Consider the following 25,548-nt stretch of genomic DNA (forward strand, 5'->3'; position numbering starts at 1 on the left):
AAGGATGGTACTTGGATAACTGTAAGGTGATTAAAAAATTTGCATATATATATTGCATGATATTATCGATAAATTATTATTTTTCGGTTAAGTTTTAAGAGAACAAAAGAGAAAGAAAAAGAACAATGAACTGGAAAAAAATTATGGAATTAATAATAACATAAAGTGTATAATAGGACCATATAGGTTATTATTAGCATAGGAAATAATAAAAGAATAAAGAAAATCGGAGAATATATTAATATTAAATAGGATAGGTTGGGTACACGTATGATCAACTCTCGAAATATGTTTCTTGAGTTCAGTGGTGCTACAAGCCCACACGATGAAGGGTGCTAGGAAAATGTTTGCTGCGTTAGCGGAAAGAGTAGAGAGTAAGAGATAGACTGTGAAAGAGGTGAAGATAGAGAGCCAAAAAGAGAGAGATAGAAAGGGAGAGAGAGAAGGTGCCTCAGTGACTATACAATAGCAATACTTCCTGTCCAAATTACATTTGTTTCAATCTCTTCTAAACATTTGATAATTTTAGGCAAATATATCGCTAGTTGAAACGTTAAATATTTTATAAGACTCTTTTTCACAATAGGAATATGTATGTTGGGGTGTTTGACATTTACTGCTAATGAGCACTGTCTAGTATACATGATATTAACCTAAACATAGATTGAACTCTGTTGGTGTTCAAACCTTGGAGGCCTATATCACGGAATCTTAAATCAAGCATGCAATATTTCAATCAATCCTTACGTTTCCCCCGACTATCAAACAATTTCAAGGGAAACGATTACTAACATTTAAACCACATCATTTTCGAACGTAGCATTAACATTGCCGGCTGCATATTTGGTCTCGCTTGCCCATATCAGCCATGCAAGATTGCTTACAATGCGAATCAACGTGTAATTACAGAAAAATCTTCATGTCAGCAGTTAATTTTCGAAAATAAAGACAACATTCAACGATGTGGCGTTCCAAACTGCCAGCAATGTTTTGCGTCAATCAAACCGCGAAAAAAATTAAGTCAAAGAAAATAGAACTTGAAGAGGAAGAAACACATGAGAAGGAACAAGCATGAAGAATTAGTACAGAAACACAGATACATATGTATGTACTTCAAACGAATGCACCGAAAAATATTTGGCCAAAACAAACTGCAATCCAACGAACTGAACAACAGACATGGCCTGCCAAGCCCGATCTCTTATTTACCATATACACTTCGGTCATCGGGCGGTAAAATAATGAGTTCGCCGAAAGCGAAATCGACCAATTTACCGCCGCTCAAACCAAATAAAGAAATCATGGAATTGCCAAATGCGAACGAACGAAAAAGAAATGGCGAAAAATTGCGGCAGTTCAGTGACGGCGTTAGTGACCGCCAGGGTTTCAGGCACACACGCAAGCGTATCGGCCGTCGTCAAGCAATGAGAAATTGAAATGTAATTGAACAACGCGCGTGCGGCTGAATTGTTGGATAGCTAAACTACAAGTAGAGCGCCAATGCCAAGGAAATTATGCGGTACTCGGGTAACATGCGCCCAGCCAGCACAGAACGCTGCGAGCCATTGACCGCCCTGTCGACTGAGACGATGGTCCGTTTCACGTCGGCAAGGAACCGAATACGGCAGCCGAAGGGCAGGGCAAATGCATGAATCAATATATACTCGTACACTCCTAAGTATACTAATATGTTTGTTAAACTACTATTTGTTTGCCCGCAATCGCGGCTTCGGTTTGATGCAGCCGCGACAGACAGCTGCCAGTGGACCACACGCTGCTTAACTGTCATTGATGCTGCTGCCCAGAGGCTGGCTGGTGGCTTGCAATTTTTGCTGTTTTGCTGAAATGACGTACGCAGCCACGCAATTTCGGTGGAAATTAACATTCAGCGGATCGCCCCAGATGCCAACACGTTTCCTCATCAACTGGCGATCCCTTTCACGTTTTTCTTTTTTTATTTATTTATTTATTTTTTTTTTTTTGAGTGAAGAGAAGTCGAAAAATTCTTACAGTGATCTGGTTGCAAGTATATATGTAAAGTGGCTTGCAATTCGAGTAAGTAAAATGTCAAAAATATTTAGGTTTGTGACTGAAGAAATGCAAAAGAACTAAAACCATTACAGTCGTTTCTTTAATTATAGCATGTACATATATAACCTGATATGCCATTCGGAGACTCTCTTTCAACTTCTGATTATAATTTTCTTGTTCTCTTATTTGTCCTTCCAATATGTGTCTATATTTTTCCTTTAAATCCCCGAATGGCAAATTTTATTTTTCAAGAACTTCTAGCTAAGCATATGTTTTATACATTCAGCAGTCATTAGACTTCAAAAATCTCAAACTTTAAGACAATCTCACTTTTTTCAGGTAAATGTCAATATTTTGGACGCCTGAGCTCATCAAAAAGACCTGTGTGTTAACCCATGAAGTAAAAGAAGGTGTAGGTACGGAGTAAACTTATCAGCAGAGAGAGGAAGAACTACTAATGTAGATAACCAGAAAAAAGCAATGTTGGCAAAGTTGCTTACAATCTCTTTCAGAAAAACCAAGGAACAAGCTTTGTAACTAACTCTGTCTCAGAAGACAAAAAAATACGTTTCAGAGGGTTACTCAACACCATATTATCAAGTTTTTCAAGGTGCTTATGCCAGGTTTAAAGTAATGTGATGTGCTCTTAGAGACAGCAATTCCTAACGTTCTACAATGCTTTTGGAGCCTCACGGTGGAAACTACCCTCACGGTTTTCACTGTCAATCAAACATATTCAAAGAATTTTCAAAGGATTAATGGGCGGCTAAAAATTACTTTGAAGCACATTTTTATTTGTTAAGCGATTTTGCTCTAAAATCTTTAAATCAGCTTAACTTGTTCTTTTATTTGGAAAAACTTCGCTATTTGTAATGCTTTAACGAATTACAATTGCAGTACTAATATTACTAATATGGCTACAAACGCACATATAACTACAAACAACCTTTAAGAAAACACAATTCTTCGAAATTCTGAAACTTTAAGCAATAGTATTCAATCTATATTATACCTATAGCAAGTCACTCCCTTTATAATGGAGTTTCATGAAAAGTATCGATTTTTCTACAAGGGGTTTCCCACAATCTCAAAATAGTACGAACAAGTAAAAAATCGTAATTTTACGATACCATTATCGTAGATGATACGTCCGAACTTTTATTTTTTTGTGGTAAGAATTTGGTGTTTTTAAATTTTTATTTAACCTTTATGCTTTCTGTTTTCCATACAATCTAGCGGCATTCACGCACTTCGCCTTTTCGTTTAAAGCTAGAAAGGCGTTAAAACATATTCAGCTCCAATGTGGTGGCTTTAAACGGACACACATACTATATAATATAATATATTCAAACATATTTTTTTTAACCGCCGAGCAAAAAAGCCAAAAGGACTAGTCAAAAATCAACAAAAAACGAGAACACATTCGCATTTATTCTCAAATATTATATATATACTCGTCCACACCCGAGAGTAATAGCGAAAGCAACCTATTCACATGCGCTTACAATTTTTGGCAGCCTCTGAAGGTGAGCCCCAGTAGAAGGCACAAAGCGCCCGTTTTCTTTTGGAGCATCAACTCTCGCACTGACACATTTCTAGTATGCTCTCACGTGAGTGCGTATAAGTACGCTTTTCACCACATCAAGGTCTACACAAACAAAAAATTATAAGTTTAGCGTTCTTGCTTTTAAATGAGTGCTACCTGTAAGTGTATTCACATATGTATAAAAATTATGGAAGTTTGTGTAAAATTTTGAATATAAGCGCCATTAAATGGATTTTTCATAAAACTTAAATATATATGTCAAAATTTCTGTTTGTACTCCTATGATCTGAAGGAAAAGCAAATAAACTTGGGATTTCAACCTTTCATCTCATTTCAAAATTATGTTTAGAATTTATATATGTACATACTGCCCCTTAATTCCATGAAACAGTGCATATATCAGCCACTTTAATCACACCTAAATTCCTACCTTTGCCTTCACCTTTCACAAACAAGTACATAACTACATATCTATATGTGTAAATAGTTAATATCCCTTACTCAGTCAGCCAGTCACTCGGTCAAATACAATAGTAACTTTTGTTTTTAAGTAACACAGATTATATGTATATATTATATTGAGACACCCTCTCTACACTAACTCACAGACAACGTCGAAGACAATTGCTCCGAACCGCCCAGATTTGCCTGAATTTTTCCGTCCCCAACTATCGAGTTTCAAAGCGAGCTACATTTAATCTCCTTCTTAGCGTTTGACGTTTCGAGTGCAATAACCTCAACAACCAGAATAAAGCATTGGCTACCCTGCTCGCTTTACGGTTCCCTTGCTGTGCAACTTATAAAAATACTGACACTCACTCACATACTCACACACCTACACATAATCCACTCACGGTCCAAACCGCCTCGCAGCCACCCAAGGACACGCCCACCCAAACACCTCACACTGCAATGGGGTTTAATGTCTTGGCCATAAATTTAAGTTGTTGCTTTGCACTAAACTTTACGCCCCACTCGTGTTTGGGTGTTCGCTCGCTGATACGCCGTGACGAATTGCGCTATTCCCTGCAGCGTAAATGCACGCATTTCACACTAGCGCCCCAGTCGGGGAGGGTTGTTCGGGATCTTATTTTTCCTACAAAGTGAACTAATTTACTCTTCTCTTTAACAGAAAAATTTACGAATGCAACACAACTTTAGATAAATGGGTTTTAAAGTTGGCACTTTTTCCAACACGCTTGTTTCTCGAACTGGGCCAAATATTATAGTAGGTACGCAAAAATGTTGAGCAAGCGAAATAACTTGGGCGAATAAAATAGAGCGCTTGTACTTAGATCGATTGAAGGTAAGTGTCCCACTTAGAGATTTATATAGTATTTTTCGGAAGAATGACGTTAAATGTCTGACTGCCGTGTACTTAGTCAAAATAACAGCGCAGATGTAATGATTTCTTTAAACTAAGTACAGAAAATATAATGGCTGAACTTATAATATTTCTTGCACCAGCTATACATTAAGCTGATGACAATGATACCAGGTCATTTTGATTCGACCACCAATTAGCGACTGATGTGCTAAGAGGTCTGTGGCGTATTTGAGGTGTTCTAATTACGAATTTGAGTTCAAATTTTTTTTTCACGTACAGCTATTTTTGTCAATTTAATAATTGGTGGTGATTGACCGTACCATAAACATAAACAACATCTTACCGGTTAGGAAATTTTAACTATCATTTTCGGTCCTAGCAACCCAAAATTAGCTAGAAACAGCCTCTAACATCACAGTCGCAAAATTGCTGTAAACTAGTGTAATTATTATATATTGTCCTATCATCATATAATCGAAAGCTATAATTTTTACGCACCTTATTTTTATGTAGTCTTCTTACTCTATCAATATTAAATGGAATAAATGAAATTATTGGGCTCGCTAGACTAAAGTCATTTGAATATGAAGCGATTAATTATTTTGAGCAACTTAAACGAATTTTCTTTGAGAGGTAAAAAAGGAAATAGTGTTTAATAATTTAAAATAATAAAATGTTAGAATAAAAAATAAAATACATTGAAAGCACTCATTGATTCGAATTTTTAGTGTTATCCCTATTTTTCACCTGGTGAATGCTTCAGACTGAAGGAAGTCTATCTTTAGCATAGCAAGAAACCAAGTAATTACGGTGACCTTGTGGTCTGCTAAACAGATTTTGTAGCTTCTACCCAGCTTTTGCTTTTTCGATACATATTCGTTTAATAGAGGACTCATATGTCATCGCTCACTCATGAAGAACACTAAATATTTGATGTATGGTATATGTTAGAGCAGAAAAATAAAATGTTCAGAATTTGTTTCTATTAACCATTATTTTATGCTAAGCAAATTGCAATAAAATTTTAATATTTCAAATTCATACAAACGTACGTATGTATATGTGTGCATATTGAATTAAGCAATTTATTTATAATCGTTATTTTTAAGGGCAACCGCAAATTATCCCTCAGTGTAAATTTTTATTTGCCTCTTCAAATATTTAGCGCTGATCAGTCAGTGGTAAACAAACAAAATTACTGTATTATGCATTTTCCATAAACTCTGTTAATTAATACGGCACAAGCAAAAAGCAGCAGTAGCAGTAACAACAACAGTAACCAAATATAAACCACATAATTGAAAATGCTAATAAAATTGTGTGAAAAACCTAACGACACGTTGGTAATAAAATTACGCAAACATTGGACCCCGGCGACTTGTGACACTCGCCAGCAACACGGCTAACTGTTTATTATTGATTAAATTTTTTCTAAAATACATAAAATATTTGCATTTATATACATATGTAAGACCATACCATATTTGCGAAAAATAAATATACACAAATATTGAAATTCGGTGTTTTTTCCAGTGTACTTTTTTCAAAACTAACTATTCGGAAACTCCTGGCAGGGTTGTCAACTGGCGATGTCATCAAATATGCACAATGCATGTTGCCACTAAAAAAGAGCTAATAAACGCGTTGCACGTCATGCGAAAAAGTGAGCCTTTTTCTAACGGTTCTTCAGCACGTGCTAAAGTTTTTTTCTCAGTGAGAATATAAAGTTTTGTAATTTCTATTTTAGCTGCTATCAGGGGAGCCTTTTTTGGCACTGTCAACAATGCAATATGTTTGAACTAACGGACAACGTAATGTTGAATTTATATGAAGCAAATTAACGGTTGCATCAAATAGGCGGGGAAGTAAAAGCCACCCACCTGAAGCTAAGAAGATGCAGTCGACTCAATGTTTCTGGTATTTACTCGTATATACCGGTATATAATCATCTAAGCGCTTTATTGTTATTGTTGCTTTTGCGTTATGTACTTTTCCCCTATGAGCAAAACATTTTATTATTATTTGCATAATTTTAGTGATTTTTTGGCCACACACCACATGCATTTTCATACAATTACACAAAAATACAAAATAATACTTATAATAAACACATATATCGTTACCTAAAATGCAAAATAAGGTAACAATACTTTCAGAAGTTTACAGTGGAAGGAAAAATGATATAAAATAGAAGCTACTCATATTGAAGCAAATTTTTAATTTTGGTTATAACTTGGTTATATCTGACAGCAGGATTCTCCTGTAAACTTGTGAAAAGTGATGTTACGTTATTTTGCATTTTAGGTGATGATATGTAATTTATAATGTATGTATGTTGTGAATCGTAAACAATAAAATATTCAATTTCGAATTTTTTGATGTTATGTTATTTTGCATTTAAGGTGACAATATCTATAAATAGATATGTATGCAATAAGTAAGAGTATACAGTGTTCAGCAATACATTCTGCCTAACATATAATCTAATTTCTATATTAGCGATTGTTTTAAAAAATAAAGCCTGAACATTTTATTGTAAATTAAAAATTAATAAATAAGTTGCAACGCGCGATTTTCTACACCAAAAGCTGCAAACTTGTAACCGAAATCCAAAATATGGCTAGCATACCTCGAACCTAGGTATCGAGGTTTCAGAAACCAGCATCTAACACACCAAACTCAGGTGACAAAATTCAAATCCTTAGGGTATTCCAAATTTACATTGCAATTCTGAATTGAAAACTGAAAATTTAAAGGAAAAAGTTCTAAGTCTATTTTTCATCTAATCATTACACATAATATTTCACACGAAGGTTGATACTTACTAAAGTAAACTTGTGATTAAAATCCTCTTAGTAGAGATGTCAAACTATCGGATACACTATCGTCTACTACATTACTATAGTTTGACACGCTTTAATAAATACCGCGACTCGGTTAAAATTTCAGTTTAGTTCTTAAACAATAGGATTGAGGTTACACAGTTAAGTTACATTTTAAGTTTTGGTATTATTTGTAAGTGTAGTTATAGTCGATTATTTAAGCCACTGTTCGTTTGTTGTTAGAAATTCCGTTGTTGAGATAACATAATAGCGAACCACTTTTTGGGGCGGCACTGCAGATGACGTGAATTACTGTCATTTTATAATATGTGGCTTTTTCCCATCATAAATTGTGGCTTTGGAATTAATTACACGCATTAAAGATATTTGCGTTAATTTAATTGTGAAAAATTGTAAAATTATTTATGCCCTGCTAAATTGCCATGTGTTGATATCACACAGCGGTAATCGGTTTAATTTTATTACCATTCTATTTACATATGTTTTTTATAAAGCTGTAAATCACACCAGAATAAATTATATAATATTATTATACACTGAATACGGTATATTAAAATTTTCACGAAGTTTATAACAAGCAGAAGGAAACGTAGAAGACCCTATAAAATATATATATAAACGATCAGAGTGACGAGCTGAGTCGATTTAGCCCTGTCCGTTTGTCCATCTGTATATACGCGCACTAGTTCCTGAGTTTTAAGAGATCGATTTGAAATTTTGCACACGTCCCTTTCTCCGACTGTCCAAGCTGTAATCTCCAAATATATTTTTCATATCGGACCATCATAACATATAACAACTGAACGATCAAAATCAAGTCATTTTATTTGTTTTTATTATTACAAGTATATGTGAAAACGTAAAACACGTGTAATGTATAACGGGTGTTAAAGCAATTTAACAGAATCGCTAATTACGGAGACAAATACTTTCCACTTCTCATTTGTTTTCCGTACCGTCTCTATAAACAGTTTATAGCGGCTTAAACGATCTTTCGAATACTGCAAAGAGCGTAGTGAGTGAAATCTTGTGTAATTTTCGAATTTTATAACATGTTTTCATTAAATTCTGCTCATAATAGTAACATCCGCAACGACACGTGTTTATTTTTTTTTGCATTACAAAAGTTATAGGTGAAAAGTTATTATAGATTGCGATAATATATAATAACTGTGAAAGTCCACACCAAACTATGAAAGAAACTTTTTCAAATGAGTATGTTAAAGCAAACATGACAAGTTGTAACTACTGCAGTATCGCAAATAAATAATTGCATAGAAAAGGGCAAAGTCGGTATTTATTTACTGTAAACAAGAAATAAGATCATTGATGATTTAAGTTATTAGAAAATTACAAAACAATCAGTGAATTGTAGTTATATAAGTAATTAAGGTATTTAACGTCAGAGCGGAATTGAACGCAATATTTCATGTTAGTAACATCAATGAAACTCATTACTCATAACCGTCAACTTTGTGAGTTATCTCAAGTACCGAATCTTCACACTGAGTTGTTTAAGTAACTCTGAGATTAATTTAAAATTTTTTATTACAGTTTATATATAAAAAGTGACAAGAGGATTAACTCTATTTTAAAATTATTATTGTGAGATCGTTATCTAATATTATTTATTATTATTATTATATATTATTTATTTTATTATCTTTCTAATATTGGTTGAGAGTAACCAAGTGGGCATTTGATCTACTAAAGATGAATTCCAAAAAACTCATTGAATCTCAAAAAAAAAAATACTTGCTAAATAAATTCCAACAACAAAATTATCGAGTTGAGTTCGTGCAAGAGAGTATGTATGCACAATGTACCTCATTAAAGTGGTATAGTCGCTATCTCTAATGTTACCAATTTTTTTTTTTTGCATATTTTAGATCAGTTTTACTACTGTGGTTCAAATGACAAATGATTATTATTTTTAAAATTTATCAATTATAGTAATTAATAGAAAACGAAAATAAAGGGTTACAGCAACGTTTTTTTAACGCAAAAAATATAATTTCTCCACTAAGAAAGAATCATAGAACTATTGTGCATACGTCAGAAGACATGTCAGCGCAGGATTGCACCACAAGTGCTATCTGTATGTTTGAGCATCTGGTATAGTTTGTTCGATTCGCTGGAGAGTAACGCTTGGTGTTTCGGAGACAGCTAATATTAAAAGCAGCATAACTGCTTAAAAGCGTTAAGATATTTTGCGCAGGAAGTTCTGATCCGATTTGTGATCAGAACAAAGTGTCCTATAGGTTTCATCGGGATGTCTTACATATCAATATAAAATTATACACATACATATTCGATATACAGCTAACCTGCATCGCAGAAATCCTCATGTTAGCTGGAGTTCGGCTCACCTGTTCAGTAGTAGCAGTAGTTGTTGTTTATTTCAAAACTGCATAGAGGAATGATTTGTACAAACTATCGAGATAGCCTAATGGTAGTATAAAATATTAATCTTCAATGAACTTTCTGTATTTATTATTAACTGCATTTATTTATTTATCTTTCATTTTTTTAATGCCTCTATTCAAGAGAACCAATAAATCAAGCAGAACATTGGCATTACGTGAAATAATATTGTATTATATTTCGAAGTGTGTATATTTTCAAACAAAGTAGTTTGAATAACCAGAAAACCATTTGTTACAATTTTATTTCAAAAATTATTGCCTCTAATCAAGTGGACCGAACTGTGTATGAAGCTAGAAAAATTATCGAATAATTTCGAAGAATAAACCAAATAAACTGTTGGCACTGATTGTATGAGTATGCGAAACAGGCGTGATTGTAGTTCAATTTCGCCCAATGAGTACAACATGTTGCGAGAGTATAAAATTACTTATCATATTTAATATAGGATGATAATTACTGAGTTATTTAAGCGGCGTCTCGATGATGTTATGCCACTTTATCTACTTTTAATAGCTCTCATACTTATAAATATTTTAAGCAAACTTGTTGTATAGGCTCTTACTTACATATGTATGTATATACATTAGGGTGAGCCAAAAACACATCTCGAGTTCATGTTTTATTTTTTGCCTGTTCTTTATAACTGAAACTTTGAACCAACTGCTTTTAAAATGAAGCCAAAACCTGTTCCTTGTAGGTCGATTTTTTACTGTATATAGCTTTTTTAAACTAATTTTCGACTCACCCTAATATGCATATGTATATTGCTTATTAAATATTGCCCAATGGTTTTAATTTATAATGACATTCACTTAACTCATCAAAAGCAAATACAGACGCTTGCCTTGCAAATATTATAAAATAATCATGGGAGCAGGAGCGTGTTTTATAATTACATGTATTTACCACTTATAGGTGCATGTATTACGAACAAAAGATACGAAAACAAAATATTTATTTTTTTGTATGATATTGTTAAATTCTCGCACTTCAAGATAAGATTTCGTTTATTATAGATTTTGCTGATGCACTTATTACGGTTTTAGTGCTAATATAGAAACTTTTCGAAATTTCATACCTGTACGTCAAAATGAGGCATAATTTAACTTAACTTAACTTAAAAGTAATTCAATCTTGGCTTCTGATTTAATATGCTGAATTACGGTAAACGAAGAGAGACATTTAACGTTGTTAGTTGATCCGTGCTCTAGGGATTTCGCTATACAACTATTGCAGCTTCTCTGCGCTTATCGGCACATAAAGTGTAGCTGAAAGCTGTATTTGAGATGAACTTTACTTAACGCTTGTAAGTTTTTGCATGTAAACAAGTTCCGTGCTTAAATACTCTTCATTTGCACAGCTCTTTTCAGTTTCAGAGTTTTCTCTCTAACACAAAAGCACAAAATTTATATTTATTAATATATCGATTTCAATGGTGAGTCATAATGCATTTCCGATATGAAACACGTCAGAAAAAGTTTCGCATGAATATCTCTGCACGAATAAAAATTGTATGGTTTTTCCAAAACGGATAAAATAAAAACAATAAACATAACCAAAATATAAGTAATCGGAGGTGGCAATAGTTTCATTAAACAATTTCATTACTAATTTAAATAATTTATTGTAAGAATCAGAAAAATATTGCAAATCTCGCCAATACTTAGAAGAAAACGAATCGACAACACTCTAATGTTTTGAATGCATCCCGATAAATTTGTTTTTCTTCTTCGAGTAATTTTTTTTTCAAGAGCTGAGCTCTAGGTATCATAGTGAGCGGAGGTATTGAGTACTGAAGACAACTTTTACATTAGTAGTTTGCCTCAAGACTTATAGATAAACAACATTAAGGGGATAAAGAAAAAAGTTTTTCTTCCTCACAAGAGTTTACTCAGAGAAATAATAATGAATGCTCTCTAATTTGTTACTGTCAATACTTGTATAAGGAAATACGGTTGGCTATCTCTCTAAATCTAAACAGCTATCACTTGAACCTAGCCATTAAGGGAAAAAAGAGCAATAAGTACAACACTATTTTTCTTTAGAAAGTCAATAAAGTCCAGTCTTCCTAAGCCCTTATCATGTCAAAAGAAATAAAATGCCCGATACCGATAGAATGTGCGTTATTCGGTTAGTCACAGGCGTCAATATAAATATTCGTGTTTATGACACTAATGAAAGTAGTGAAAGATAACATTTAAATTTTTTTTTTACTTTCCGAACTATTCCTATGTAAATGCATTTTGATTGCAATATAAAATAATTACTCTATATAAAAGTTACTGGAATGGATAAATGCGAGCGATAAGATAGTATATATAATCACACTGCTAACTACACAATAACTTATTTTTTTGAATTGCATTGTATGACGAAGATAATGGGGGTGTTTGAGTATACGCTTTAGTGGCTCGGTCCTGTATACTTGGGGGGGTCTGTCAAACAGATGAGTGGGGCTTGTGCTCAGTATACGAATCAACGGAACTGAAATCGTGTATAAAGCAATTAGCAAATTTATCACTTTGAAATGAAGAAGGAAAATACTATATGGGTATATAGAAATGAAGAATACGGGCAAAGCGCTTACTTTTGCGTGATCTTCCCATGTATGGTATGCGAGCATGACGTAGCACATTTTTCAAATATTATATGCGTATATCCCGTACTATTGTATTCCACGTGTGGTAAATATTTATAAATGAACGCTAGGTGCAACATACTCGTAAGAACTAACACAAAGCAATCAGCCGATCTACAGTTAAGCAAAACTCTGTCGAGCACTCAGCTGCTCTTTAAGCAGCAATCGGCACTCATTAGATGAGTAAAACAAGTCCATAAATGTGTGAGAAAGTTTCGGCATAAAAAAAAATGCCGTGTTATCGCTGTATTTCAGGTGTTAATTTCCGCTTCTATTAAAGCACAACATTTAGCCAAGAACATTTCAGTTTAGTAAATTACACGGAGCGTTCCGGTTTGAATGGGTCGTTCGGGACTAAAAGCTGGTGTTAAATAAAACAAACAAAAAATTATTTTCGATTAATCAGGAAGTTATTAAAATGATTATCAAAAATCCGAACAATATTTTTATATCTGATTATTTGAATGAATACTTCTTTGTGGCCGCGCTCGAGGAAGGTTTGCATGAAACCCAGCTGACGGTTAATGAAGTAACCTTCGAATGGGGCAGCAACCCCGGTGATAATTACTGCTCACGCATCTATCGCGTTTCAGTGGTCTATGAGCGTCAAGTTGACGATGATGAGCCGCCGGTACAAGAGGAACGGTCGTTAATCCTCAAAACTATACCGGTTACGAAAAACACACGTTTCCTTGAGGATGCAGGTGTATTCCTCAAAGAGAAATTAACCTTCTTAGATGTATTGCCACGGCTGCAAATACTTGTGGATGGTCCGAAATTCAGTGCCATGTTAGTATGCCCAATAAAGTTCTAGAATATTTAACATATATTATACCCTGAACAGGGTATATTAATTATGAAACAATATTTGTAACACCTAGATGGAAACGTCGGAAACCCTATATCTAAATGATCAGCGTGACGAGATGAGTCGATTTAGGATATCGGACCACTAGAGCATATAGCGCCATACAAACGGAAACAACTTTCATTTGACGAGATATCTTCACGAACTTGGCACGGGTTGTTATCTAAAGCAATAATGCAATGCAATCTCCGAAAAAATTGTTCAGATCGGATAACTATAGCATACTAGCCATACTAAGTAAACTATCGGAATCAAATTCTTGTAACGAATCTGTTGTATTCATGAAGGCTATTATAGCAACCGAAGTTAACGTGTTTTTTGTTGGTTTTTTATTTTTTAAAACAATTGAGTATTTTAAAATTTCTTTCAATTTTTTCGGATATTCTAAATTTGGTTTTTTTTTTTTTTGATTCTGCTCAGCTGCTATTATGCAATCAAGGAACCCATTCCTACCATTGTGCTTACTGACTTGAAACCCGAAGGTTTTGTGGTTGCCTCCCGACAGGAACAGCTCGATTGGGCACACAGCGAATTGATCTTGCAACAAACGGGGCGCCTGCATGCCACTTCAATGATTTTAGCCCAGAGAGTAAGTATATTGAAAAGACGTAAATAATTATTTTTTAAAAAATTAACGCTTTCAAGGATCATATATTTTGCGATATACTCAATTTAGACAAGATTTCAAGTATTGCTCTAGGAATTCTTAAGCTTTTAAATGTTTTTTTACTCTTTCCACGGAGGCCAACAGACTTTTCTTGTTATCTTTGAAAAACTTAAAAATCTGAATAAGAAACGACTAACCCTCACAACAGCCAAACACTCATCTTGCTCGGCGCAAGTAAAATCAAGTGTGGCACAAATTTTAAGATAAAGTCAGTACAGTTTAAAGGTCAAGTTTATATCTAGCAAGAGAATTACTTTAGGGAACATATTCAATTTAATGCACAAAACAAACTACAATGTGAATATCATTTTTAGGATCCCGACATCACCAAGCGCTTTGTAAACGGTATGCTGAGCAAGCAGACAATATTAAAGAGTGATACCTTCAAAATTATGTTCGGCGGTGCCCTGAAGCAAGTGGCCAACAATGCAGCCGAATGGCCCGGTTTTGAAAAGATCGCACAAAAATTGCACCGTTTCCACGACAATTTCAAGCCAATATGCGCACAGTTAGCCGATCGTCGTGAGAGCGATCGTATAGTAGTCATGAACCACGGTGATCTCTGGACAGGAAATGTAATGTACGCCTATGATGATCCCAAGCAACCCGAAAAGCCAACGCGCGCTATTTTTGTAAGTTTTACTTAAGTCCGAAACCGTTTTTTCTCATTTCATTCATGTTTTGTGAACTTTCAGATGGACTTCCAACTTAATTTCTATGGCAGCCCTGGCTGCGATCTTAACTTCCTTCTCAACGCTAGTGTACGTCTGAATTTGAGAAAAGAACGACGCGATGATCTCATAAATGTATATTATAAAACATTCAAGGAGACATTGGAATTCCTTCATTACGAGAATATACCAACTTTAGAAGATTTAAAGTATGAATTGCGCTCTCGTGAACTTTATGGTCTTTTCGCTTTGTGCTGTTTTCTGCCCATAGTTACTATGCCTAAAGAATTATCCGAAGATAACAGTATTGAAAATTTGGTAAATGAGGAGTTCGCCCGTCTAAAGTTCAAAAAAGTATTTGCACAAGAACGTTTACAAGCCCAGCTAAAGTATGGACTCAAGCGATTGGAGGATATGGGTGTGTTGGACGAGTTTTAGTTTCTATTTTATATTTAGTACAACTACATTCTGGGTGCTGTGAAAATGTAAATATGTATATATGTTATTAACATAGGATATAGCAAATTTAAATGAAATCTTTAGTCAATTTTCATAGTTTTTGAACATAATCTTGCCAAGTTGTAAAAATTCACCAACATTTGCCAGAATAAAAAAATCTTAAAGAAATATCAACATCCAAATATATAACAATTTCTTTCAAATGCTGTCCTTTGGTCCAACGTAAATTGTACAGAACAGTTTCATGCCCACTAAAATCCTAAACTATTGGCAGCCAAAAATGTTTGAAAACATAATTACCAGATTCAACAATTACCAAATCAAATCGTTACCAAGCGTTCTGATGTATTTTAAATCATTCGATTTGTTGCTGAAAATGAACGTGTAAATTTTCCAATTGAAGTAGTCTTAAAACAACCATTTTGATTGAAACTTTAAAGTGAAAATGGTTCTGTTGCCAAGTATGCTAATGATACCATCTGAATCTACGATCCTATTCACAAAGGTACAGATTCCCATTCGTTTCCATTTGCTGTTGTCAGACGTACGGGTAGGCTATGAAAATAAAGTATTATAATGCAAAACGTAAAGTGTTTTTTTATAATTTATATAGAGAGCCGATTTTTGAACACAGTTCAAACTGGTAACGGATAAAATATAAGAGAAATAGATATTGCACCCACAATAAATATGCCATCATTACATTATATCCTACAATCTTGAAACGGCCTTCAATGATTGTTTCGCGATTTATTCTCTCTTAAGTCACATTTAACGTTTCTGTTTTATTCGTACTCGAAAGAGTTCAACGAGTAATGGAGAACTCGCTCTAAAACTGTGGCAGCAGTGTCTAGTTTCGAGCTTCACTTTAGAATGCAGTGTAGTGTTTTCATTCACACAGCTTTTCTCAGCTTAAATTATTTCTCTTCTCACAAAATTAATATTTGTTATTTTATCGATTTGGATGATGAGCCATAATGCATTTCCGGTAAAAAACACATCAGTAAAAGTTTTGCAAAAAAATACTATCTCACGATTTTCTGCAGAACTACAAAAGAACTGAAAACTTGAAACTTATTTCAAACAAACACAGTTCAAACATATTTATCTGAAATGACAATAGTTTACATAATAAATATTGAATAATTTCATTACATATTTCAATGTGAACAACATGAAGTAGCAGGTTTCAATTACAATGCTATTAAAATATTATTTGTATATTATTAATGACGAGTGAAAGGGTTTAATAATAGCTACACCTTAGATCGTTTATCAATTAAGTAATTGGTTATCATACTCTCAAATATGTACTCAATTCTCTACTCGAAGTAAAACTGAGAAATTTGTATACTTTTAGTGATATTTCTCTATTTTAAAGCAAGTAGTTTTTGGAGAATAACTCTAATGATCTATAATTAATGAAATTCTGTTATACCGCGTTATTGTAAGAACAGACGGCATAGTAGATCCACCGACTAGCCGTGCTGAGGTTCCAGTAATCCAGAATCCAAATTTCTGTCCGTTTGAAATCTTATATTGGGCCATTGATCAATAGCAGCATGCACAGTTTCTATTGGTATTGAAAACCTCTGCTCGAACCATAGATTTTTTAAAATCCCCAAATTTCTGTGGAATTTTGGACATGCCATATTCTCCAACTCTGACCACAAATGTAGTTCAATGGATTCAAATCTGTACCTCCAAACAATCAGTCATCTGCAGCTATGAAACCAGGAATATTGTTTTTAAGCCACAGGTGCGTAGTTTTGGATTGTATGCTGGAGCAGAACCTTGCTGGAAGATATAATGCTCTTCATTAAAGAGAGTATTGCTTAAATGATTTACCACGCCCTCTAAATATCCACTTTGTACACTTTTGTCCTACTTTTAACCCATTTTGCACAGAAGTGGGACTCCAGACCAAACCACTGCAGCTGGATGGTGACTACGTTGAACCATTGGAATAACATTTTTTGTGTTTTTGGTTTGTTTTTGTTAGGTTTTTGTCATTTGGTTTATTAGAAACTTTTTTCAACAGTTGAAATGTTTTCGTCTATAAAAAAGAAACTGTCATAGCCGTTGACCCCGTGCTACTTAAGAAACCGCTTGAATCCAATAACAGGAGAGAAGGGCATATCTTTATCTCAGTTTTTTATAAAAGAAAGGAGCAAGAAATGCCATGTTATCGCTGAATTTCAATTGTGAATTTACGAGTCTATATAAGGCCAACATTTGGCCAAGAACATTTTAGTTTAGTGAACTGTACAAAACGTTTCGGTGTGAAAACAAAATATTTTATTATAAAGAACTTATATAAAAGGTTATTAAAAGTCAGAATAATATTTTTGTGCCCGATTATTTGAAAGAAGATTTCTTCGTGGGCGCGCTCAAGGAAAGTTTGCCTGATGTCCACCTAACAGTTAATATAGTAACCTTCGCATGGGACACTAATCCCGGTGATAATTACTGCTCACGCGTTTATCACGTCTCAGTCGCCTATAAGCGTCTAGTTGACGATAATGAGCCGTCAGTACAAGAGCAACGATCGTTAATCGTCAAAACTGTACCCGTTAACTAAAGACACACGTTTCCTTGAAGATGAATTTTCTACCACTTTGGAGTTATTGATTTTGGAGAATGCGATCATTTCTTTAAAAATGTCCTTAATAGGAAAATATAAAAACAAATATTGTTTGCTAAATCTGAAATCGGTTTGAAAAGATGTTATTCCAATTATTAAGTTATTGTACAACAAAATGCAAATCAAGCCTGTCTTTAATTATAAAAAGTACGTATGTAATAACTAAGAGAATTAACCAACAACCAAAGAGTCAATCCAAGACCTTCAATTCATCGAAACGTTGTAGAGAATATTTCAATGTCTCCATCGTTCGTGGATTACTTTGAAACATTAATTCGATTTTGCGACGAGCAAATTCCTCATCATAGAACTTCTCCAATGAATTATCCTGCGAGTCCATTGTGAACATGGACATTAGTGGAAAGAATCCGAATGCAACGAAGAAGCCGAAACTTTCACGCTGAGCAATTTCCTCCAAAATATCGGTTAATTTAGGTATTGGATTATTGTAAGGCAACGCTTTGAGGGTCCGCACTAAACCGTCATAATATGTTTCAATCAAGGATCCACGGTGATTTTTCAATACATCTAACTGAATGCTGGTATTCAAGAAATAATTTATATCGAAGCCAATGCTACCATAATAACACAACTGAAAATCGATCTGCAATTTGAAGCGTTTCCAATTTCAAAATCACTTTAAAGGTAGGATAAGTAAAACTTACAAATCTAACTTCGGTCGGAGCTTTAAATTTTGTTGAGTTACTCTCGTATTTGAAGAACATATTATTTACCCACAAGTCGCCATGATTTAGTACATTCACATTACCTCGTAATGGATAGACGGACTCGAGCACGCGTTCCGTGAAGTGATCGTAATATTTTAATAATTTTTTTGATATTGGCTCCATTGTGGGGTATTCGGCTACAAGTGTAGCGAGCTTTAAAAGCTGTGCACCAAATAAAGCTTTAAATGCTTCCTTCTTGATTGAGTCTATATTCAAAAGTCCGAAGGCAAAATGATCGATAATAATTGCAGGTGACTAAAGCGGGTATACAAATATTATTTTAACATTAAAAAAGAAATATTTGTGTAATGTCCTTTTTATATTTTTGTTTGAAATATGGAAAATGATTTGAAAATTTTCAAATGAAAGTCAAATTTACCCTCTCGGCCATCAACATAGTAAGTGCATGGTATTCACCCAACTTTTGCATAACAATTTGCGCATGCGCCAAATCAAGTCCCACTTGTCGGCTCTCTAACATAAAGCCCAACATACTTAGATCCTCGAACATAATATTCTGCTCCGGTTCGGTGGTTGAGTGAAAGTGCCTGAAAGTAAGGGAAGAATATCAATTTAACTTCACTTTTTCCTATAAATTATAAATACAACCTTGCTGCCAGGTTCCATGGTTTATCCAAGTGCCACATGAGCGCTTCCATTTTAGGTTTGATATCCAAATAGAAGATGGTCTCCTTACGATAGATATTCAAACGACTAAGTACACTTTGCTTTTGTTTTGGCATATTTTTTACTATTATTGTCTGTTCAGTTTGCTGATCCTCGCTGGTTTTATATTTAATAGTGGCCCGAAATATGTTACTGCAATAATTTTCACCACCCATTGTTAGATTCTCAATGGATATGCCCAAAATTTTAAGATCGCCCATACGCAAACCATTCTCTAGCGCTCTTTTGAAGAACTCCATATTGAAGTAGTTGGGTATTTCGCCGATCGCAAAAGTCGCCATTTCTGACCAGTGTTCCCAAAGCAACCTCACTCTAACACGTTTCAATCGAAACTATTAATTTTCCTACGTTTGGATTACATTTTTATATAAAATCTTATGTAATTGTAGATTTATAAAATCTGTACATCTAGTTCTTTCCGCAAGATTGAGCACAATCTGTTTGTTGATTTAATTGGTTTCAATTGATGAGTCGTGTCGACTTTGGGTATATACAATCCGTTTATTATGCAGACTTCGAGTGCATATACTCACACTCTGATTGACATTTCTAATCAAAGTTAATACATCATCGAGGGCAGCTTGAGTATTAAGCCCCCAAGACGTATATTGTGAATTGCTTTGATTCTATTTTTATAGTAGAATCTGCTTCGTTAACCATGTCATATTGCAAGCGACTGGCGGATGTCAAAATGGTATTGTTTTGGTCGTTGCATACTATCAAAGAATTTAGGCGATTGTTCATTTCACGATAAGTACAAATTTTACAATGGTAATGCTTCCGAATCTGCAAAAGTTTTATATTTCCTTAAGTATTTTTTAGATTGAGGAAATTTTGAAAATTTTAAATTTGGCAAGACTATGATTAAAATGTATGAAAAATATTATTCAAATAAATTATTTTTGCTTAGCTTCCCTAAAAGCTTCCATTGTGTAAAATTAAATTTGGCGTCCGATAATGATATCCTAAGAATTTTACCAAATAATCTTCAAAGATATTTGCTCGTGGCGACTTGTTATTGATTACTTACCATACTTAAGTTGATTTGCAAGGCCGACACAAAGATATTAGAAATAAACTACTCAAACACTACAAAACTACTTGAGCATTCCGAAAAGTTTTCTAGAAATTTTTGATTTAAACTTATTTGAAAATATCACAAAAAAATAAAACTGAAAATGTTACCAAATATGTACAAGGATAAGGCCTTTAAGAACTATTTCACTATTGCAAAGTATTAACTGTACAGAGACAAATTTTTGTTTATTTATTTTATTTGCTTACACAAAATACATGTTTTAGGTGAAATTACTTGTAGACATAGCATAAGTAATTCTTTATTCGGATCATGACTCAAGATTTCACTTAAATTTTCTATATCCTATGTTAATATATACATACATATTTACATGCTTACAGTACCCAGAATGAAGTTTTACTAAAAATTAAATTGATATTAAAACTCGTCCAACACACCCATATCCTCCAAGCGCTTGAGTCCATACTTTAGCTGGGCTTGTAAGCGTTTTTGTGCAAACACTTTTTTGTACTTTAGACGGGCGAACTCCTCATTTACCAAATTTTCAATACTGTTATCTTCGGATAATTCCTTTGGCATAGTAACTAAGGGCAGAAAACCGAACAAAGCGAAAAGTCCATAAAGTTCACGCGAGCGCAATTCGTACTTTAAATCTTCTAAAGTTGATATATTCTCGTAATGAAGGAATTCCAATGTCTCCTTGAATGTTTTATAATATACATTTATGAGATCATCGCGTCGTTCCTTCAACAAATTCAGACGTACACTAGTGTTGAGAAAGAAGTTAAGATCGCAACCAGGGCTGCCATAGAAATTAAGTTGGAAATCGACCTGAAAGTTCACAAAACATGAATGAATGAGTAAATGAAATGAGAAGAAACGGTTTCGGACTTAAGTGAAACTTACAAAAATAGCGCGCGTTGGCTTCTCGGGTTGCTTGGGATCATCATAGGCGTACATGAAATTTGTTGTCCAGAGATCACCGTGATTCATCACAACGATACGATCGCCATCACGCGGATCCGCTAAATGTGCGCATATGGGCTTGAAATTATCGTGGAAATGGTGCAATTTCTGTGCGATCTTTTCGAAACCGGGCCATTCGGCTGCATTGTTGGCCAGGTGCTTTAAGCTACTGCCAGCCAAATTTTTAAAAGCATCACTATTTAATATAGACTTCTTGCACAGCATACCGTCGACAATGCGCTTGGTGATGTCGGTATCCTAAAAATGATGTTTATGTTACAGTTTGTCACAATGTTTGAAAATTATTTGCATTAAATTTGACATATTTCCCTAATTATTTCCAATTATTTAATCTTGTTGCTAAATTAGATTACTTGATTTAAAATATTAATTATCGAGGAAATATAATCTTAACTTGTGTAGAGTGTGTAGTCGAGTGAGATAAACAATTTTTTTTTTTAATTTACGGCTCTTCAATATACTTACTCTCTGGGCTAAAACCATTGAAGTGGCATGCAGGCGTCCCGTTTGTTGCAAGATCAATTCACAGTGTGCCCAATCGAGCTGTTCTTGTCGCGAGGCAACCATAAAACCTTCGGGTTTCAAGTCAGTAAGCACAATGGTGCGAGTAGGTGCTTTGACTGCATATAGGCAGCTGTGCAGAATAAAGAAAAAATGATAATTTAGAATAGCCGAAAGAATCGCAACACATTTTTAAACATTTAATTGTTTTATAAAAAAAATTTTAAATTTTATTGGGTATACTCACGTGGCACCGAATTTCGGCCCATCCACAAGTATTTGTAGCCGTGGCAATATGTCTAAGTAAGTCAATTTTTCCTTAATAAATGCACCTACATCTTCGAGGAAACGTGTGTCTTTAGTAATCGGTATAGTTTTGACGATTAACGACCGTTGCTCTTGTACCGGCGGCTCATCATCGTCAACTTGACGCTCATAGACCACTGAAACGCGATATATGCGTGAGCAGTAATTATCACCGGGATTAGTGCCCCATTCGAAGGTTACTTTATTAACTGTTAGGTGGATTTCACGCAAACCTTCCTCGAGCGCGGTCACGAAGAAGCCCTCATTCAAATAATCGGGTATGAAAATATTGTTCGGATTTTTGATAATCATTTTTATAAGCCTTATTTAGTGCTAATATAATATTTTTTTTCTTTAATTTTTCTATTTACAACCACTTTTAGTCCCGAACGACTCACACCGACATGTTTTGTGCAGTTCACCAAACTAAAATGTTCTTGGCCAAATGTTGCGCTTTAATAGACGAGAAAATTCACATTTGAAATTTAGCAAAAGCATGACATTTCTTGCCTCTTTGTGAGTTTATAGAAAAACTTTCTTAATCGCTTAGCACTTGCTTTACTCATCTTATGAGTGTGAGTGCTACTTGATGAGCGATAGAGCGTTCGACATCAATTCTCTTAACTATAGATTGGATATACTAAGTTGCTACTGTTTGCTTTGTGGGGATTTAAATAGTAAACTTTATGTTCATTTATAAATATGTATTTACCAATGTAAAATGAAATGGGATAGGCCATGCTTTCATGCATGTGAAGATCAACTAAGAGCAAGTGCGTTTCCAGAAAAAAACTATTTTAAATCTTATCTTTTACTATTTTCATTAGTTTCACAATTGTTGTTTGTATCACCTAAAACTAATCGAGATATGGATATATAACATAAATAAATGATCAGGGTGACGAGACGAGTTGAAATCCGAGTGGCTGTCTGTCTGCCCGTCCGTCCGCCTGTTCGGACGTAGAATGGATAAAATTGTGTGAAGACTCAATCCATTCACGATTTCGGCTTTGATCCTAGCAAGTTGCAAGAGTATAAAATATTCGGTTACGCCCGAGCTTAGCCCTTCCACACTTGTTATAACTCAATTTATTTCTCAAATCTGTTGACATAAACTGACAATCATTATAAAGAACAGTTTTTATTGTTTTCTAATTAACTGAAAAGCCGTTATTTCCAGTCAAGATATTTGATAAGAAATATCTAAAGAAAAAACTCTAATCATATAGCCGTTCGTATATTGATTAAGAATATATTTACATACATTGGGAGGTAGAAAATTGTTTGTTTTATTCATTGAAAGTTCACGACAGTTTAAACTAACTGGTTCTGTCACATATATTTTCAAATTTATTATGCGAATCGTTATTAATTTTCTCAGCAAATTATTTTGAAAATGAGGGAAAGAAATACTTTACTCCCTTTATACTATTAATGACCGTTTTTTAAAATGCTGTTATTCGCTTCACCTGCATGTTTGTATGTATGTTTGTAACTTTTACCTATATATAATATAATACTATAATATTTGAGTTGGAGTAGCACAATAACAGAAATGTCCATAAAAGTAGTACTGAAATAACTATGAATAACAGTACACTAAAAGAAATAATTGCAAATGATATAGAAGAAAACTCATGAATTTTAGGTAATAAAATCTGAATTTCTAAACTGATTAGTAAAATAAGTAATAAGTGGATTGCCATTTTGGTTATACTGGGTTTTCTGTGAAAACGTACCTTGTGACTCCACTTCGCGCCGCAGAAACTGGAAGCGCAGAAAGCCATTAAGAACATTGCAAAGCTAGGAACATAATAGAAAGAACTTTTGGCGTTCTAAAGTCAGAAGCTTATCAGCAAAACGAGGTCCTCATTATACGCCTGTATAAGCAACTGCGATAATATACTCTTATTGTGCCATCTACAACATAAGGCGTCGCTTTGATTTGAGAGTTTCAGAAATTGATACTGAAACTAATAGCGGATAATCCGATTGGGGAAAATAATAAATGCAAACTCATATACATATTTGTTAATAGTATCTTAACAGTATCTTAGAGTTATGTAAAAGTTTCTGTAAAATATCACATTCGTTTGTAGTTCAGAGTCTTGTTTAATCTTATAAACTGAGTAGGAAAGGAAAAAAAAACAAATAAAAAAACTGTAACTTTGCCTACACCGAAACTACAACAGCCTGCACAGATGCATTGGCAAGCACCATAACACTGGTCTACAAATACCCATAATCTGAATGTGATAACAGGTGACTAAATCTGAAACAATATAAGATTTTAAAGAGAGAGAAATTTAACGACCTATACTCTTGATGATGAGGAATAACTACTGGTGTGAAATATCATTGCAATCTAAAACTTTTGCCGATGAACCAATCTTTTATGGAAGCTTCAACAAAAGGAGGGTATAACAGAGCAACCCTAGCATGGAACATAGTGCCGCCATATTAATAACAGATGGACAATCATTCGGAGGGATGAACTATGATAACAAATCAATCAACTTAACAAAAACGTCCGTTAGAATATCCTGACTACGATATTGGAATAATGACCCTTACAGAGTTCTTAATGAGGCTTGAACTATTCTACCTGAAAAAGGTAAGCGAGAGCGAGGAAAATGTTGTTCACGATGCCCATAAAGAATAGCCAAACACGCGTATTTTACTCCTCACGATTTAGATAAGAGCAAAACTGCTGTGAAAAGTGTTCCGGCATCTGTCAGGGTGCCATACTTTATAGCAACATTAGATCCATCAAAGAAGGTTTCGATAATGCAAAAGAGGCTTTTTTAGATCGAGAGAATCGTTTGAAGTAAATTAATAGGTATATGCGCATATTTCAAGGGCGGAACTAACAACTTGAATTCAATCAAACAATTATTCACTTTTATACAGAACACAGTTGTGTGAACTGAAGAGACCAGACGTTTGTTTTGAAGGTATAAATATTTTAACTTGAAGGTATCGCCTGTTCGAGGACATTAAATATTTCAACAACCAGAACACAAGAAACCTGCCACCCATTTGTGGGGCCAATTCCGCCTGGTTGAACTCAAAGAATATATGCGCCAACAAGGAGACACAACATTTATGGTATAGATGCGCTTAATGCCCTAAAAGCTAAATTGTGTAAAAGTTATGTTTCCAATATATTTATAGAAGTT

At 34.2% G+C, this 25,548-nt stretch overlaps 3 protein-coding genes across 3 annotated transcripts; 1 reads left to right on the top strand and 2 right to left on the bottom strand.

The window, feature by feature from the left end:
• The first annotated feature begins 13,104 nt into the window (after positions 1 to 13,104).
• Positions 13,105 to 15,651, top strand: LOC138857333 (uncharacterized). The gene is made up of 4 exons (XM_070109718.1): positions 13,105 to 13,601; positions 14,101 to 14,269; positions 14,662 to 14,979; positions 15,043 to 15,651. The coding sequence occupies exons 1-4, from the start codon at positions 13,231 to 13,233 to the stop codon at positions 15,454 to 15,456; spliced, it is 1,272 nt and encodes a 423-aa protein (XP_069965819.1). The 5' UTR covers positions 13,105 to 13,230; the 3' UTR covers positions 15,457 to 15,651.
• A 2,101-nt stretch (positions 15,652 to 17,752) lies between these two features.
• On the bottom strand, positions 17,753 to 19,862 carry LOC106627081 (uncharacterized). The gene is made up of 4 exons (XM_014247079.3): positions 19,459 to 19,862; positions 19,229 to 19,397; positions 18,787 to 19,104; positions 17,753 to 18,725 (listed from the first exon to the last, which is right to left on the bottom strand). The coding sequence occupies exons 1-4, from the start codon at positions 19,815 to 19,817 to the stop codon at positions 18,312 to 18,314; spliced, it is 1,260 nt and encodes a 419-aa protein (XP_014102554.1). The 5' UTR covers positions 19,818 to 19,862; the 3' UTR covers positions 17,753 to 18,311.
• Positions 19,863 to 20,792: 930 nt separating this feature from the next.
• On the bottom strand, positions 20,793 to 22,813 carry LOC106627080 (uncharacterized). The gene is made up of 4 exons (XM_014247078.3): positions 22,311 to 22,813; positions 22,028 to 22,196; positions 21,482 to 21,799; positions 20,793 to 21,406 (listed from the first exon to the last, which is right to left on the bottom strand). Exons 1-4 carry the CDS (start codon positions 22,679 to 22,681, stop codon positions 20,993 to 20,995), a joined length of 1,272 nt encoding a protein of 423 aa, XP_014102553.2. The 5' UTR covers positions 22,682 to 22,813; the 3' UTR covers positions 20,793 to 20,992.
• Between the last annotated feature and the right edge of the window lie 2,735 nt (positions 22,814 to 25,548).

Source organism: Bactrocera oleae, chromosome 5 (assembly GCF_042242935.1).
Source record: "Bactrocera oleae isolate idBacOlea1 chromosome 5, idBacOlea1, whole genome shotgun sequence".
Taxonomy (NCBI): Eukaryota; Metazoa; Arthropoda; class Insecta; order Diptera; family Tephritidae; genus Bactrocera; species Bactrocera oleae.

Excerpts from the sequence above, each read along its gene's own strand:
- LOC106627080 (XM_014247078.3), bottom strand. The coding sequence starts at position 22,681 with ATGATTATCAAAAATCCGAACAATATTTTCATACCCGATTATTTGAAT. Across the intron at positions 22,197-22,310 it reads GGGCCGAAATTCGGTGCCAC|CTGCCTATATGCAGTCAAAG; the intron begins GTGAGTATACCC and ends TATTCTGCACAG. Across the intron at positions 21,407-21,481 it reads AGCCAACGCGCGCTATTTTT|GTCGATTTCCAACTTAATTT; the intron begins GTAAGTTTCACT and ends GTGAACTTTCAG.
- LOC138857333 (XM_070109718.1), top strand. The coding sequence starts at position 13,231 with ATGATTATCAAAAATCCGAACAATATTTTTATATCTGATTATTTGAAT. Across the intron at positions 14,270-14,661 it reads CAATGATTTTAGCCCAGAGA|GATCCCGACATCACCAAGCG; the intron begins GTAAGTATATTG and ends TATCATTTTTAG. Across the intron at positions 14,980-15,042 it reads AGCCAACGCGCGCTATTTTT|ATGGACTTCCAACTTAATTT; the intron begins GTAAGTTTTACT and ends GTGAACTTTCAG.
- LOC106627081 (XM_014247079.3), bottom strand. The coding sequence starts at position 19,817 with ATGGCGACTTTTGCGATCGGCGAAATACCCAACTACTTCAATATGGAG. Across the intron at positions 19,105-19,228 it reads CTATGTTGATGGCCGAGAGG|TCACCTGCAATTATTATCGA; the intron begins GTAAATTTGACT and ends TACCCGCTTTAG. Across the intron at positions 18,726-18,786 it reads CTCCGACCGAAGTTAGATTT|ATCGATTTTCAGTTGTGTTA; the intron begins GTAAGTTTTACT and ends TTCAAATTGCAG.